This window comes from Euleptes europaea, chromosome 13, assembly GCF_029931775.1.
Source record: "Euleptes europaea isolate rEulEur1 chromosome 13, rEulEur1.hap1, whole genome shotgun sequence".
Classification (NCBI taxonomy): domain Eukaryota; kingdom Metazoa; phylum Chordata; class Lepidosauria; order Squamata; family Sphaerodactylidae; genus Euleptes; species Euleptes europaea.
This window is the reverse complement of record NC_079324.1, coordinates 53513765-53528393: the sequence shown is the minus strand read 5'-3', so window position 1 is coordinate 53528393 and position 14629 is coordinate 53513765. Positions and strand designations below refer to the sequence as shown.

The window sequence follows — 14629 nt, the reverse complement described above, 5'->3', positions numbered from 1 at the left end:
GAACAGTCAGGGTGCAGAAGGATTAGAACATAAGAAAAGCCATGCTGGATCAGATCAAGGCCCATCAAGTCCAGCAGTCAGTTGACACAGTGGCCAACCAGGTGCCTCTAGGAAGCCCACAAACAAGACAACTAAAGCAGCATCCTGTCTGTGTTCCACAGCACCATGGGGGAAGTGGGCAAATGTGTCCTGAGGCAGCACATTGAAGGGCTGAAGCAAAGCATTTGCCATTCACAAGAGGACTGATAAAAGCACGTGAAAATTCAGTGTACTGTCCCCTCTTTTCTGTAAAAACAACTTCTTGTGGTTCCAAGAACTAAATCAAGCCGACAGTAATGATTAAGTTTAATTTATTTTGAAATTAGTTTGGTGAGCATCACCTTTCCCTTTGACAATATAAGAATCCGCTTATGGTGGCTTTTCACAGGGGGAGGTATCTAAAGAGAGACAGAGAAGACCCTTGAACCTTCAAATACACTGATATCAAATACACCGGCAAGAGTCTTTTAAAGGGAAGAAGGGTTGAGGTATTTCCCCTGTTCTAATGTAAAGGTCCAGAGATATTCTGTCGTGGATGTCTGAAAGAGTCAAACATCACAGAGCAAATACTGTATAGCTAACAGTATGCCACTAGGATTTTGAAAAGAACAGGAAGAAACTAAGTGAGCACACCTCAAAAATAAAATACAGTTATTTCAAGCGGAGAATCCAAGACTTACATAGCTGGCCACTCAAGGTTTAATGACAAGGAAAACAAATCTTAGCATTAAAAGTATCTTGTTTCAGTCATTACAGCTTTCAGACACAACATACAAGAAACATCTTTATTACTTGCACCTTTCCTATTGGTAAGAATTCAGTTATACCACATTTCATCTAAAGATATGCACTCAAAAATAGAAACCCAAAATGTAAGAACTGCAGTCACACATCTGAAGCATATAGAAAACTCAGTTCTGTCCCATTTTTCAAAGCTTTATTCACTCTCTTGGATGACTATAAATAAGTGTTTCCACTATGGAAAAGAAAGTTTAGCACAGTACATTTTCATGACTGGGGAATGAATTTTTCTGAAGACCTCTTCAAAAAAGGGCAAAAGCTTAGAAAAAAACTTCGAATGTTGGAATACAGTTCTTTATAAAGTCCCTTGTAAAAATTAAAAAAGTTAAGAAAAAGAAAAAAAATACAAGGCCCAAGATGATTTATTGCTTTTCTTCAGTTTCCTCCTTCACTTCTTTCTTCTCAGGTTCTTTGCTCTCTCCCTTTACAGAAAGTTCTTCTAATTTCTCAGCAACCTTATCAGCGCTATCATTTTTGTCTGCTCCTGCTAAAAGAGGTGTTAAGACACCAGGAAAGTGTGTTAATAAAAATGCAAGAGAAATATATTTTATTCCTGTATGGTGCTGATGCTAGTGAGCATGGCTCGTATCGAAACGTCTCTGCTCAGCTATCACTTATACGATGACCCAAGGCATTTCTGCATAACCTCTCTACGGTGGTGTCATAAAATGTCTCTATGTAGGCATCTTGAGTTCCTTAGAGAAAGGGAAGGGTCTAAATGTAGTAAGACATATGAGTTAGATAAAAATGTATCGCTGCAGGTAAGAGGAACGAAGGGGCAGTCCCCCCCCCAAAAAATGAAAGCCAGCTGAAGCTGGAGGACCCACACTAAAAGCAGAGCTGCTATACTAAGGCTGCATCCTCACATCACTGGATATTGTGCTACAGCTCTGTCACGGCAATCACATGCAGTGGGATTTTCCTGTGTAAATAAGACAATGCAAGAAGTGGATGACTGCTATAACGCAGGATCTAAGAATATGTGGACATAGCCTCTGCTGTCATATTAACTCGGATATTCAGTGCAGGCACTAGACTGGTGCCACCCATCAGGTTTGCTTCTGAAGACCTCTTCAAAAAAGGGCAAAAGCTTAGAAAAAAACTTTGAATGGTGAAATACAGTTCTTTATAAAGTCCCTTGTAAAAAATTAAAAAGTTAAGAAAAAATTAAAAGAAAAAAAATTAAAAGTTAAGGGAAAAAAAATACAAGGCCCAAGAGGAAGGACACCTTGGCCATCTTCTGGGCATGGAGTAGGGGTCACTAGGGGTGTGGGGGGAGGTAGTTGTGAATTTCCTGCATTATGCAGAGGGTTGGACTAGATGATTGGTCCCTTCCAACTCTATGATTCTATGATCTGCTTGTTCTGGAACCTTCAGCTTTGCAGACTCCATAGGCTCTGCACCGAGATTACAAATGGTGGCTTTCCCCCAGGTATCTTCAAGATAATACTAATCTCTGTAATGCATGTACTTCTTCCAGTGTGCCTCTATATGCTCAACCCCTTACGTCACAACTTAAAAACAAATATTGGGCTGGAACCAACCAGCTTTTCCACTGTTAAAAAAGGGAAAAGAGGGTCCCATTTGACCACCAAAAATACTGTGTTGGGAACTGCTTGGACAAATGCCACATGGGATGGGGGTTGTAGTGGGGAGGGGAATTGTGTGCGATACAGTGAAAAGGCTGGCTGGATCCAACCCTCTGTGACTGCGAACTCAAGAAAAGCTGGATTTTTATTCTCATTCAAAATGCTTTGGAAATAACAGCCAAGAGTGATTTAATTTCACTTTGTGGCAGCTGACTATTCCTGTAAAAAGAATGGTGCAAAGAACTATGAGCCATTTTAGAACATCTTATTACTACATTCATACCCATCTATGGCACAACTACATTGAAATGGTTAGTTTTATAGTCAGTGTTGTTTTGAAACTGAATACTTTACAAAAGTAACTCAGAAATGCAGAATATTAAGTTTACAGAATTAGTGCCTCCGATATTAGAAATGTACCAAGATCAATTGAAACGGATTTCCACAAGTAGAGAAGTGTTCACAATATCCTGGATTTTCTCTCTAGCAGGCTGAAAAAGCACCTTGACTGAATATTGCAGTCAAGCACAGAGTGAGCCTGCCTACAATTACTGAAGACTTTTAATGTGTTAGCTGTGGGCACTGCACACACAACAGTTGCTAAGAGGAAGCCCCAACCTGACCATACTTCACTTTAACTTGCTAACATCTTCTTGCAAGCTCATACATGTAATTTTAATATGTAGTCTGAAAGCTGACTCATTTATTCAAAAACCAGCGTGTAAAAATCTGTAGACTTGCTTTTTATCTTCTGCAATGCATCAATTTGCCTGCCAGTAATTTTTTTTTTATAAGGAGAGAATGCTGGGAGGCTGAAAACTGGGCAACCAGGGACACTTAAATGACAGAACATGCAACTTTCTGATACTGGTGATCTGCAAAGTATGAGCAAGAAGATAATGGGTTACACTGGGCAAGGCTCTAGTGCATAGAGAGATCAAAAGGCTTGGCTTAGTGTTGAAAGACAGGGACTCAGAATTGACTGTATGTTCCTTCATTAGAATGACACAGCCAAGAATAATTTCTTACCTTTCTTTAACTTTTTATCAACTTCATTCCTACATTCCTCAAATTTTGCCTTGAATTTCTGTGCATCTGTTTAAGAAAGCAACAGTCAAACACATTGCAATGAATCTAGCCACTCAAAATGTTTGTTTCTAGTATCTTAGATTGCCTGGGAAAACACTCGTGTCTATATGAAAACTGAACTATCATCTTATACTGCATATGCAAAAAAGGCATCTTTCACGGACGCTCAGAGTTTAAGAGGCAAGCCATTTTCAGTATCAACTGTAGGCTGCCTCTTCCCTGCAAGCAAATGCAGTGGAAACTTGTGCAGTAAAGCTTAAGATTCCAAACCATTCTGTAACTTAGAGATTTGAATACACATTACGATTCTTATATGGTAAGGACATGACCTTCAAAAACCCGACTTGTCCGATGGCTTACTGTTATACCACTGTTAGTAGCATACATGGCCACAGGAGGTCACTGTTGTTCAATGGTAGACAGAAGCAGCACACCATTCATCAGAAAAAATGTATTTTTTATTTCAAGTGCTACATTGATAGTCTAGAACAGGGGTGTCCAATCTTTTGGCTTTACTGGGCCACACTGAAAGAAGAATTGTCTTGGGCCGCACATAAAATACACTAACACCAACTGATTCAAAATGTTTTAAGTAACTTTACGATTTTGTGTTAGGCCGCATTCATAGCCGTCCTGGGCCGCATGTGGCATGGGGGCCGCAGTCTGGACAACCCTGGTCTAGAAGCTTAGAAGCAGCAGTTTACTTAGAAGGTCTGTGTCAGGTTTACTGCCCCGCTTCAAGTTTTGCAACATGCCCAGACTAAGAATGGGATACAGGCTCCTGAACATACCCCCACATCTGTATGGCCTATATACAACAGCTAGCTATGCCTCTCGTAACAGTATACAAGAGATCCACCCCTAAAAGGTATCATCAAAGCACACAAATAATACAAAATGCTTATATTAAAAACTGTATTTTGAATACAAATAAAGTACACCAAATATACATTCCATTAAGTGATACTAAGATTTTGGGTGAATCTCCTGAGATGCTTCAGATGGTATCCCAGTGACAGCGGCAAGATCCAGTGACAGACTTGTTGGAAGCTGATGCAGCTCACAACTCAACATTAACACTACGCATCCATAGGTAACTCAGAGTTTCCAAGACTCAAAATGTGGTAAAAAAAATCTTCACTACTAAACATGGTTTCAAGGTTGGTAAAATGAGTACCCAGCTTGCTGGGGGTTAAGTGTAGACGAGTGGGGAAGGCAATGGCAAACCATCCTGTAAACATAGTCTGCCTAGTAAATGTCATGATGTGACAGTAATGACCCGGTGCTTGCACAGGGGATTACCTTTACCTAGACACGCTTTATGGAACGCCAGGACACAAATAAAAGCTTGAGTAAAAGAAAGGAATAACAAGAGCAGGAAAAGAGGTAGCCACAGAAGACAAAACAAAAACCGATGATTAGCATTTCTTTGATGCTGTTAAGTTTCTCATGTCCTATTAGTGCAAAAAACAAACATGGTACAGAAAAGGAGAAACAACCATTTTGTCTGCTTCTCTCCGTCTGCCTCGTGTGGTCCATCATAATTCTTATCCCTATTCCTTTGAGCCTGCCTGGTTTCTAGGAGTAAGTGGTTTGGTATGCAACGTGCTCCACATGCCACAGTCAACCTTGCATGTCAAAGTGTCCATTCGTAACAGGGAACAATCGCTAGAAGAATAAAATGCAATAGGGAATACAGTTTATATACGCACTGCAACATTAAATAGCTTTGTCGTAACTTACTTTCCGCATTTAAAAACCGAATTGCCAGAAGTTCTGGCTTGGGGCTCTCATCTGCGAAGTCAGCATGTGTATTCCACACCCATGCCCTGTCACTGCCAGCATTCGGCTTCAGCTCCATTAAAGGCGTAACTGGAGGAAAAGCAGGGAATAAAACTGACTGGGGACAGGTAGTACTAAAACAAATCCATACTCTATCCCAGAAATTCACCATGTCAGTTAACTTCACAAGATTGTTAGTGTTAAGGCTCTAGTCTTGACTTTTGGAAGAAGAAAAAAACACACACAACTATTTGGATATTACCCATGCATATCTGCATCCCAATATGTTGCCGCTATTTTTAGTACCTATATACTCTGCAGAGCTGCTCTGAACTTCAGACTGTGTTATTCCACGTCACCATTTCTATTTATTGTGCATATTTTAATTCAGGTCAGAAAATATATGGAAGCCACGGATAGGTTCCCTGCAAACCAAAGGACGCCTCCCTCAAAACCCCAGAAAAGCAAAGAATGGCACCCTCTGCCCCATCTCTATGTAAGCAGAAAGGCTTATGTAGCCTTTCTACTTGAGGGATAGGGTGATCTGGGTTCTGTGCATTGATATGAGAAACTGGCACCTGCAGGGCCTCTGCTAATACCTTTTTGACCCCTTTCTGTTGCAGCTCTGTAAGTACAGCAAATATTTTAGTTATATGCACAGAAAGAAGTTTTCCTCACATGCACCTCTCACATGTTTGTTGTGCTCTCCAAGCCTCACGTATATTTGCCTCTTTAAAGGTCACTGCAGTTATGTTATTTTTACTGTACAGAGGTATATACATGAAATTAATAAGTATACCATACTAGAAAGACAGTGTACCAAATCACATACTGTAATGATTTGCACAGATCTTTAAGGTTTTATCTCTCCTCATCAAGAGGCGAACGGTCCCCTTCTCTTTGTGCTTCAGGAGTTTTACATCACCAGTGCCTCGTTCTTTCCATTCTGGAAGATCATTTTCTGATGCAAACCGGAACAATTTTGCACGCCTTCAGGGGAGGAAAAAAAAGCCATGAATTAGTTTCTATGCAGAACTTCTATCCAGGCATTATGTTGAAGGGGGTCTTTTAGCCAGTCTCCAGAAGAATTGACTAGTATTTCCTCTCAATGGAGTATATACACGTTTTGTACTAAATCTTTACTAGGACAGCAGTAGTAGACTTCCTGGTTTAAGATGGAGGCATCCAAGTCTGCCTTTAACATCCTTAAATGTGATGTCTTTCTGGGTCTGATAAGAGGTTTACACTGCAATTATGAAACAGCCAACTGTTTGACATTCAACAGTGAAAGATTAAGTGTTGAGTTCAGACTGAGAACTGTGACAGAATAAAATCTTAAACTGGTGAATACCCTCTACTGCATGACCACACTACCCTGTTTTGCAATGCACTACTTTAACATTGTCCTCTGGATAGCATACAAATGCTCCCCGCCCCTCCATCTCAGTCCACTAACACCTTTTCAGCAGCAATTTCTATCCTTAATATTGTCGAAGGCTTTCACGGCCAGAGTTCATTGGTTCTTGTAGGTTATCCGGGCTGTGTGACTGTGGTCTTGGTATTTTCTTTCCTGACGTTTCGCCAGCAGCTGTGGCAGGCATCTTCAGAGGAGTAACACTGTCCTTCAGTGACAGAACCAATTTCTATCCTTGTTTGCTTTTTCCTTCTACTTTCTTATTTCCTTTGTTTTATTAGCGTACCTGGATGCACTCAGGATAATTTTGTCAAGTGTGACCCAAATGAAAATATGACATTGGCTTATACTGTTTGGAGATTGAACTGACAACATTTTCATGCATGTATAGTCTTGGCACTATTTTATTTAATGTTCTGCAGTTTTACACTGAGCTTCCAACGCAACAGCAGAAACAAAATTTAACCAGCATTTTAAAAATGGGAAAGTATTGAACTGAAATGTTTGTTACAGTCAAAACCCAGCACTCAAATAGCCATAAGACAAAACACAGTTATCCGTCTCTTCAGGAGGCAGCCCAGAGCAGTAATACATGAGGAGATGCAATGGACAGCCTCCACCAAAAGCAGGAAATTCCACCAAACCTCTGCATTATGAATAGATGAATGATCCAATCACACCCAATATAGGAGAGAGGCAGAATCACCCACCCTGAGCTTAGAAAGAGATAACACCAGAGTAGTGAATCAAACAGACATACTGGCCAGCCTCACCTACAGGTGAATACTTTCCCACACAGTATATTAGTACCTTCTGCCAAAACACCTTGAGAGTTATTAATATACCACCATCATTCTACTTACATCTTAAAGAGTTCTTCCTCATCTTCCTCAAGAGTTCTGATCTCTTGCTCAGGAAGGGAAACTATGGGCTCAAACTGGGGGTCATGGTTAGAATCATCTACATTGTCAGTTGTTGAGTCATGTTCCTCATGTGCATCCTGTGGAAAGAGTACATTTATTTATTTATTTATTTATTATTTTATATACAAAATTTTATTAGCCACCTCTCTACCTTGCTGAACTCAAGGAAGCTTACAATTATTTAAAAAAACTCATTGAAGACCACAATTTAAAATCTCCAATAAGGACTGCCAATAAATAAAAACTAAATTAGTCAAATACAGTCCTAAATAAAACTGCCTTCTGAAGATCAAAAGTGAGGGGGATGGGAAGGGTGCTCTTTAAATGTAAGGCTGCCACCAAAAAGACCCTGTCACGGGTGCCCACCAGATTGTTGAATTGGGCTCGGGAGCAGACTGGTAGCCAGTGTAATTGCTGTACTATGGGGTCATGTGCTCCTGGTAGCTGCCCTTGACCAGTGGTCTTATCACAGCATGCTGCGCTGGCTGCAGCTTCCAAACACTCTTCAAGGGTAGCTCCAAGTAGAGCATGCTGTAGTAGTCAAATCGAGATACAACTAAGGAATGGATCACTGTGGCTAGATCTGACTGAGCCAGGAGCGGATGAAGCTGATGCATTAGCCGAAATTGGGCAAAAGCACCCTGCACCACAGCAGCCACCTGATTTTCTAAGGGGACTGCTGTGTCCAACGGCACTCCCAAGCTGCGAACCTGGCTTTTCAAGAGGAACATAACATACAAGGTGCATTAAAAGCAAAGCTGCTAATATGTTCTTCCAAATATTCTGCTAAAGGCCCAATGTATTTGTTTTTAACACAAATATAACAGGCCATTAACAGAACATTTAAAACAGTTACTACTATGTTCTACAATTTCTCAGATAAGATGTAACAAGTTATGAATGCAGACATATTTTATTGAGTAGTAAATTGATTAAACACTTCTCTACTTCATTCTGGAATCAGTGACATTTCCTTTATTTTACTATTCAATCTTATAAGTATATACACTTCATTTCCTCACTAATTTATAATGCTTTGCATCTCTTAGCTGAAACTTTCCAAAACAGAACAGCATATCCAAATATCACATTAATAAGCTTGGGATTCCTGCCTATAACAGATCCCGACATACCAAAACACAATGCCTCCCTCCGTATAGATCCATAGCTGTGTCAAAGGACAGAACTAATGTAGGATCTATCCTCTATTTGATCAATGCCAAAATGACATCAACACAGCCCATACCAAAGAACACTGTAATTAGTCCCATCTCCATTCTCTTTTCTCTACCCATCTAGTCTATGATGTAGTCAGAGAAACAATAAAAGTTGTGACCAGAAAGATTTGTATATCTGGAAATTTGTATATCTTTGCCTTCCATGATCATAACAGCCAGTTAAAGAATTTGCACTTGGGGACTGATACTGCCATATCAGAGAAAAAGGGTGAAAGTAAAAGCAGGTACACATGGAAATTGTTCTTAGATTGTCAAGGGAAACCAGGGTGTGCAGGAAGAAACAAAGCCCAGCCTCACAGGTTGTAACCACGCTTTGCTTTAACCTCTGCAGCTGTTCATAATTACAACTAGAAATAAGCACATTTCAACTAGGATTCTGGGGTGCTAACACATCAGATTATATATAACCTAACATATAGCTTCGAGTTTTTATACCAAACCCGCGCATGACCACATAGATGCTTCTGAAATGTTTCAACACAGTATTCTAAGAACATAAAAGCAGTCCTGCTGTATCAGAGAGAAGGTCCCATTTCAACTTTCAAGCACAGCAGGAAGGCACCAGCTCCCACAGTCGTAAGCCTCAGCACAAAAGTACAACGTTTACTGAGCACTGAAGTTCCAATAGCTTTCAGCAAAGATAGCTGAAGGCCTACTTCTCATTAACTTATCTTAATGCATTTTAAACCCAGCAAATATCAGCGCAATTTCAAAAGTTAACGGTGCATTTTGTGAAACTATTTCGTTTTACCAATCAATTCTGTTGTGTGATCGCAAGGTCATAGTTTTACAGGAAAGGGCTTTATCCTTTCACTGTAACATTTGTAACTTTGTAAGTTTGGTCATGCTAAAGATAAAGGTCCCCTGTGCAAGCACCGGGTCATTCCTGACCCATGGGGTGAACACATCCCGACGTTTCCAAGGCAGACTTTGTTTGCGGGGTGGTTTGCCAGTGCCTTCCCCAGTCATCTTCCCTTTACCCCCAGCGAGCTGGGTCCTCATTTTACTGACCTCGGAAGGATGGAAGGCTGAGTCAACCTTGAGCCAGCTACCTGAAACCGACTTCCGTCGGGATCGAACTCAGGTCGTGAGCAGAGCTTGTGACTGCAGTACTGCAGTTTAACACTCTGCGCCACGGGGCTCCTTTGGTCATGCTACCAGTGTCCAAAAACGGAAGCTGAAGGTTTTCCTGTTCAAATAAACTTATTCTTGCAGTGAAAGTCCAAATCCAATACTTTCCAATGGTATAGAACATAGTGCATCTTAATCCACACAACTGGATGACATCACAGTTACTCTTATCCTATAGCAGTTAGATCCAAGTCCTGTAGCACCTTAGCTTAAACCCCAAAACTGTTGTTAGTCTCTAAAGTGTTACTGAACTCAATTTTAACTGTTCTACTGCAGACCAACACAGCTACCCTCTGAACCTGTCTTCATAAAGTTAACACAGAAATGAAGCTCAACAGAAAACATTTAACATTTTGCAGCTCAGTAAAACAATTCTGGGAAGCAAACAAATCTTGGTTATTTTCAAAACTACAACGGTGTTATGGCAAACTGTTTAAAGCAGGAACATGACCATGCCAAGACCAAATAGCTTCCCGTGTTTTGTTTAGTGTGTTTATATACACAGAAATGCCCAGAAAAGAAAACAAGTGTCCAATGCTGCAATCCTATGTAAAATTACTTGACAGAAAGGTCTTACTTTTGACCAACATGCACACAAGATTGGGCTGGAAGAATATTAAAGAGAAGCACTCCAGATGACTAGCATATTGGCTTAGAAATTGTTACATCTAACATGCAGGAATACCGTTAAGAGGAAAATTAAGCAAATGATGGGCAAAGAGACCATCTCCCCGCCTTCTCTTATTACTTTCCGAGTCATGAACGGGCTATGAATCACGTGGGGCTGGCTGCTTCTTCCCATCCTGAACGGCAGGGGGAGATTCTGGGGGGAGAACACACACACACAAACAGGAACTGTGCAACCCCTTAAAATCCAAATAGATGTACTGTGGCAAAAGCTTCCATGGAATGCATCCAACTTTTCAAAATGCAGCATTTTCTATCCAGCTACAAGGGCTACAATTATGCCTCCATCAACCTTTTTGGCCAGTACCACAAGGCCGTGCATGTAAGCATATGCATTTCACCTGCCTGGGGAGGGGAAAAAAAGAGTTTTCATTTCCTTCTTCAGCACATGCACTGCTTTTAATTGCACACAGATCGCAGGTATGCGTGTCCACCCAAAGCAACTCCCCCCCCCCCGGGCACATATATCTTCTACCAAAGCCAACCCAACCCCTATGCAAGCTCAGGAGTTCTCAAAAAACGGTTCATCAGGATGGATTTAACATAACCTACAGCCCCCCCCCCAACAATAAAAGCACACACGCACCAAATGCCATCAGGATTCCCTGCCTGAATTTTCCAGAGACATCTCCACTTTAGCTCTACATCCTTCCCAACCTTTTGCCACAGTGTTTTTTTTTAAATATCACATTTCAGATTATTAATACAGCACAAGCCAGTAAAACACATGCGTCATTTATACAAAAAGATAAAAAAAAAATTACAGCAGCTCGACCAAAAACGTTCCTAATTAAAATTTCCAACTAATTTACAATAGACTAAAATCGACCAAATTGTGATTTGATCTAACCTCACTGCAGTCGCCCAACATCGGGGGGGCCGAACTTTATATGTGCTGATTGCACAAAAATTTGGCTAAGCTGTTCCAAGAAGAGGCTCTGCTGGAGGCGTTTTGTAGGACAAACCAAAGCCGCCTCTCTGGAAGGGGAGGGGGGAGAGAAAGAGAAGCGCCCCCCCCCCATTTAAAAAAACCGTTAGGGAGCTCCGCATTCCGAGAGCAGCAGCAACACACCGCGAGTCGCGCGCAGCACACGTTGCCGCCGCGGCCTTGCTGCCCGCGTGTGTCCGGGGGGGGGGGTTTAAGAGGCAGCGGCTCAGGCCTTCCTTTTTAAGGGGGGGGGAAAGAAAGAGACACAAAATGCCTACGAGGCCGCCCACAGCCGCTCCTCACATACCCGGAAGCCCCCCCCCAACATATTATTTCGGGTTCGTGACTGAGAAGAACCGTTTCTCGTTAAAAAGATGAGGAGGAGGAGGAGGCGCCGCCATGGAGTAAGCACGGGGTGGGGCCTAGATTCGGGCCTGATCTCCAATTTCTCCCTCTCTTCCCCCTCCTCATCTTCAGGGTCGCGCCCTCAGGGGTCTTCTCTTTCCCCCCCCCATATATCCCCCGCTCGGGCTTTTGTCCCGCTTTCTCGCCTCACCTTCGTCTCGGCCATGGCGGGGCAGAGCAAGAGATGGCGGCGCTGCTGAGGTGGAGGATATGGTGGTGGTGATGTCGGCGGTCGGTCGGTCGCTTCCCAGGCCGGCTCGCGCCTCGCTCGCTCGCTCCCTCCTCCGGCTTCCGTGCGGCCTAGCTCGCCGGCTACGCGCTGCTGGGGCTCCGCTCGCGCTCGCCGACCCCGCCCACTTTTACCTCATTCCCGCTGCCCGCGCCGTTGCCGCAAGGGATGATGGGAAAGGAGGCTTGGCTCTGCCCGCTTGGCTCTCCCTCGCGGTTTTGGTCCCTCCCGCCCGCCGTCCTGTCCGCCGGGGGAGGGAGAGGAGAGAAACGTAGGCCAAGCAAATGACGGGAGGGGTCGAGTCGTTGTTTCCCTCTCCAGATTGGGTGTGTGTGTGTGTGTGTCGGACGACTGCCCAAGGGCGTTGCAAAAGCGAAGGGGGTTTCCACGAGGGTCCAAAACCGCGCTCTCTTAAGGCGAAATTAAACAGGAGCCTAGTGGCGGCAGGAAAAGAGGGAAGACCCAACAAGAGATGGGTGGACTCCATAAAGGAAGCCACGGCCTTCCATTTGCAGGAATCTGAGCAGGGCTGTCAAAGATAGGACGTTTTGGAGGACTTTCATTCATAGGGTCGCCGTGAGTCGGAAGCGACTTGACGGCACTTACACACACACGCACAGCGGCACTTCAAAGATCACGCAAATTTACGCTAGAGTAAGTGGCCATTTATGCAAGGAAATTTTTTGCCTGGGATCTGCTGCTCTCTAGATGCACGTTTTCCCCATCCGAATTCTCAAAACTCTGCATGGGGTGTGTGTGTGTGTGTGTGCTTATTTTTTAGTTTTGATATTTTGGATGGGGGAAATGTGCATCATTGAGCGGCAAATCCAAGGCAAAACCTCTCGTGCATAAATGTCTTCAGGGTGTCAGCAGTGATGGGAGGGGGTTTTCCCCGGGGAAAATTTGAATCAGAAAATGTTCCCATTCAATGGTTCTTGTAGGTTATCCGGGCTGTGGACCGTGGTCTTGGTATTTTCTTTCCTGACGTTTTGCCAGCAGCTGTGGCAGGCATCTTCAGAGGAGTAACACTGAATATAACACTGTCCTTCAGTGTTACTCCTCTGAAGATGCCTGCCACAGCTGCTGGTGAAACGTCAGGAAAGAAAATACCAAGACCACGGTCAACACAGCCCGGATAACCTACAAGAACCAATGAACTCTGACCGTGAAAGCCTTCGACAATATTTTGTTCCCATTCAAATTTAGGAGTAAATTGATTCAAGGATGTTAGCAAAAAGAGGGCAAATGCACTGTGTACAAGCCTGGGCCATGGACAAGCAGTGGGGATAGGGTTGCAAACTCCGGGTTGGGAAATTCCAGGAAATTTGGGGGTGGAGCTGGGGAGGACAGGGTTTGGGAGGAGTGGGAGCTCAGCAAGTTATAATGCCATAGAGTCCAACCTCTGAAGCAGCCATTTTCTCCAGGGGAACTGATCTTTGTAATCTGGAGATTAGTTGTAATTCTGGGAGATCTCCAGGTCCCAGCACATGAACACATGAAGCTCCTTATACTGAATCAGACCCTTGGTCCATCAAAGTCTACTCAGACCGGCATCAGCTCTCCAGGGTCTCAGGCTTCCAATTAAACATACATAGGATCACATTGTAAATGGTAGTTAACCATCCTAAGCAGAGTTATGTCCTTCTAAATCTATGGTTTTAAAATGGTGTAATCAGAACCACTGAGGATGGCACTGTAAATACATGCAAAAGGATCTGAAGGCTGAAATCCTTTCTGTGTACTTACTTGAGAAGCAAGCCCCACTTAATTCAAGGGAGCTTACTTGCAAGTATGACTGCGCAGGAAGCAAAACCTATGTTTGCTTGAATAATATTTACAATTCATTTGTATAGCCCTTAGAGTGTTCAAAGCTGTTTCCACATATTAGGTTGTAAACCTTTCAGCAGTCCTGTAAGGTAGGCCAATATTATTATTTTCTTAGTAACACTGAGCTGAATGCATTTCATACACATTGTGTATATGTTTTAAGTGTTGTTTCTGACTTATGGCGACCCTGTGAATCAATGTCCTCCATAATGTCATTAACAGCCTTGCTCAGGTCTTACAAACTGAGGGCTGTGGCTTCATTTGATTGAGTCAATCCATCTCAGGTCGGGTCTTTTTTTCCTGCTGCCTTCCACTTTATAGCATCATTGTCTTTTCCAGCGACTCATAATGTGACTGAAGTATGAGAGCCTCAGTTTGGTCATTTTACCTTCTAGCAAGAGTTCAGATAATTTAAAGTAGAACATACACATTAGCTTGTGTGAGCCGAGGCTGTCAAATCCCTGTTGGGAAATGTGTGTGTGTAAGTGCCATCAAGTCACTTCCGACTTATGGCGACCCTATGAATGAAAGTCCTCCAAAATGTCCT

General features: G+C 42.8%; 1 protein-coding gene and 1 non-coding gene across 2 annotated transcripts; both read right to left on the bottom strand.

Moving 5' to 3' along the window:
• Positions 1 to 680: 680 nt before the first annotated feature.
• Positions 681 to 12228, bottom strand: RANBP1 (RAN binding protein 1). The gene is made up of 6 exons (XM_056859285.1): positions 12178 to 12228; positions 7578 to 7714; positions 6133 to 6290; positions 5262 to 5390; positions 3459 to 3524; positions 681 to 1327 (listed from the first exon to the last, which is right to left on the bottom strand). Exons 1-6 carry the CDS (start codon positions 12190 to 12192, stop codon positions 1203 to 1205), a joined length of 630 nt encoding a protein of 209 aa, XP_056715263.1. The 5' UTR covers positions 12193 to 12228; the 3' UTR covers positions 681 to 1202.
• LOC130486645 (small nucleolar RNA SNORA77) lies at positions 2840 to 2971 on the bottom strand. The gene has a single exon (XR_008933764.1). It is a non-coding gene; the product is annotated as a small nucleolar RNA SNORA77 (small nucleolar RNA).
• Positions 12229 to 14629: the final 2401 nt, after the last annotated feature.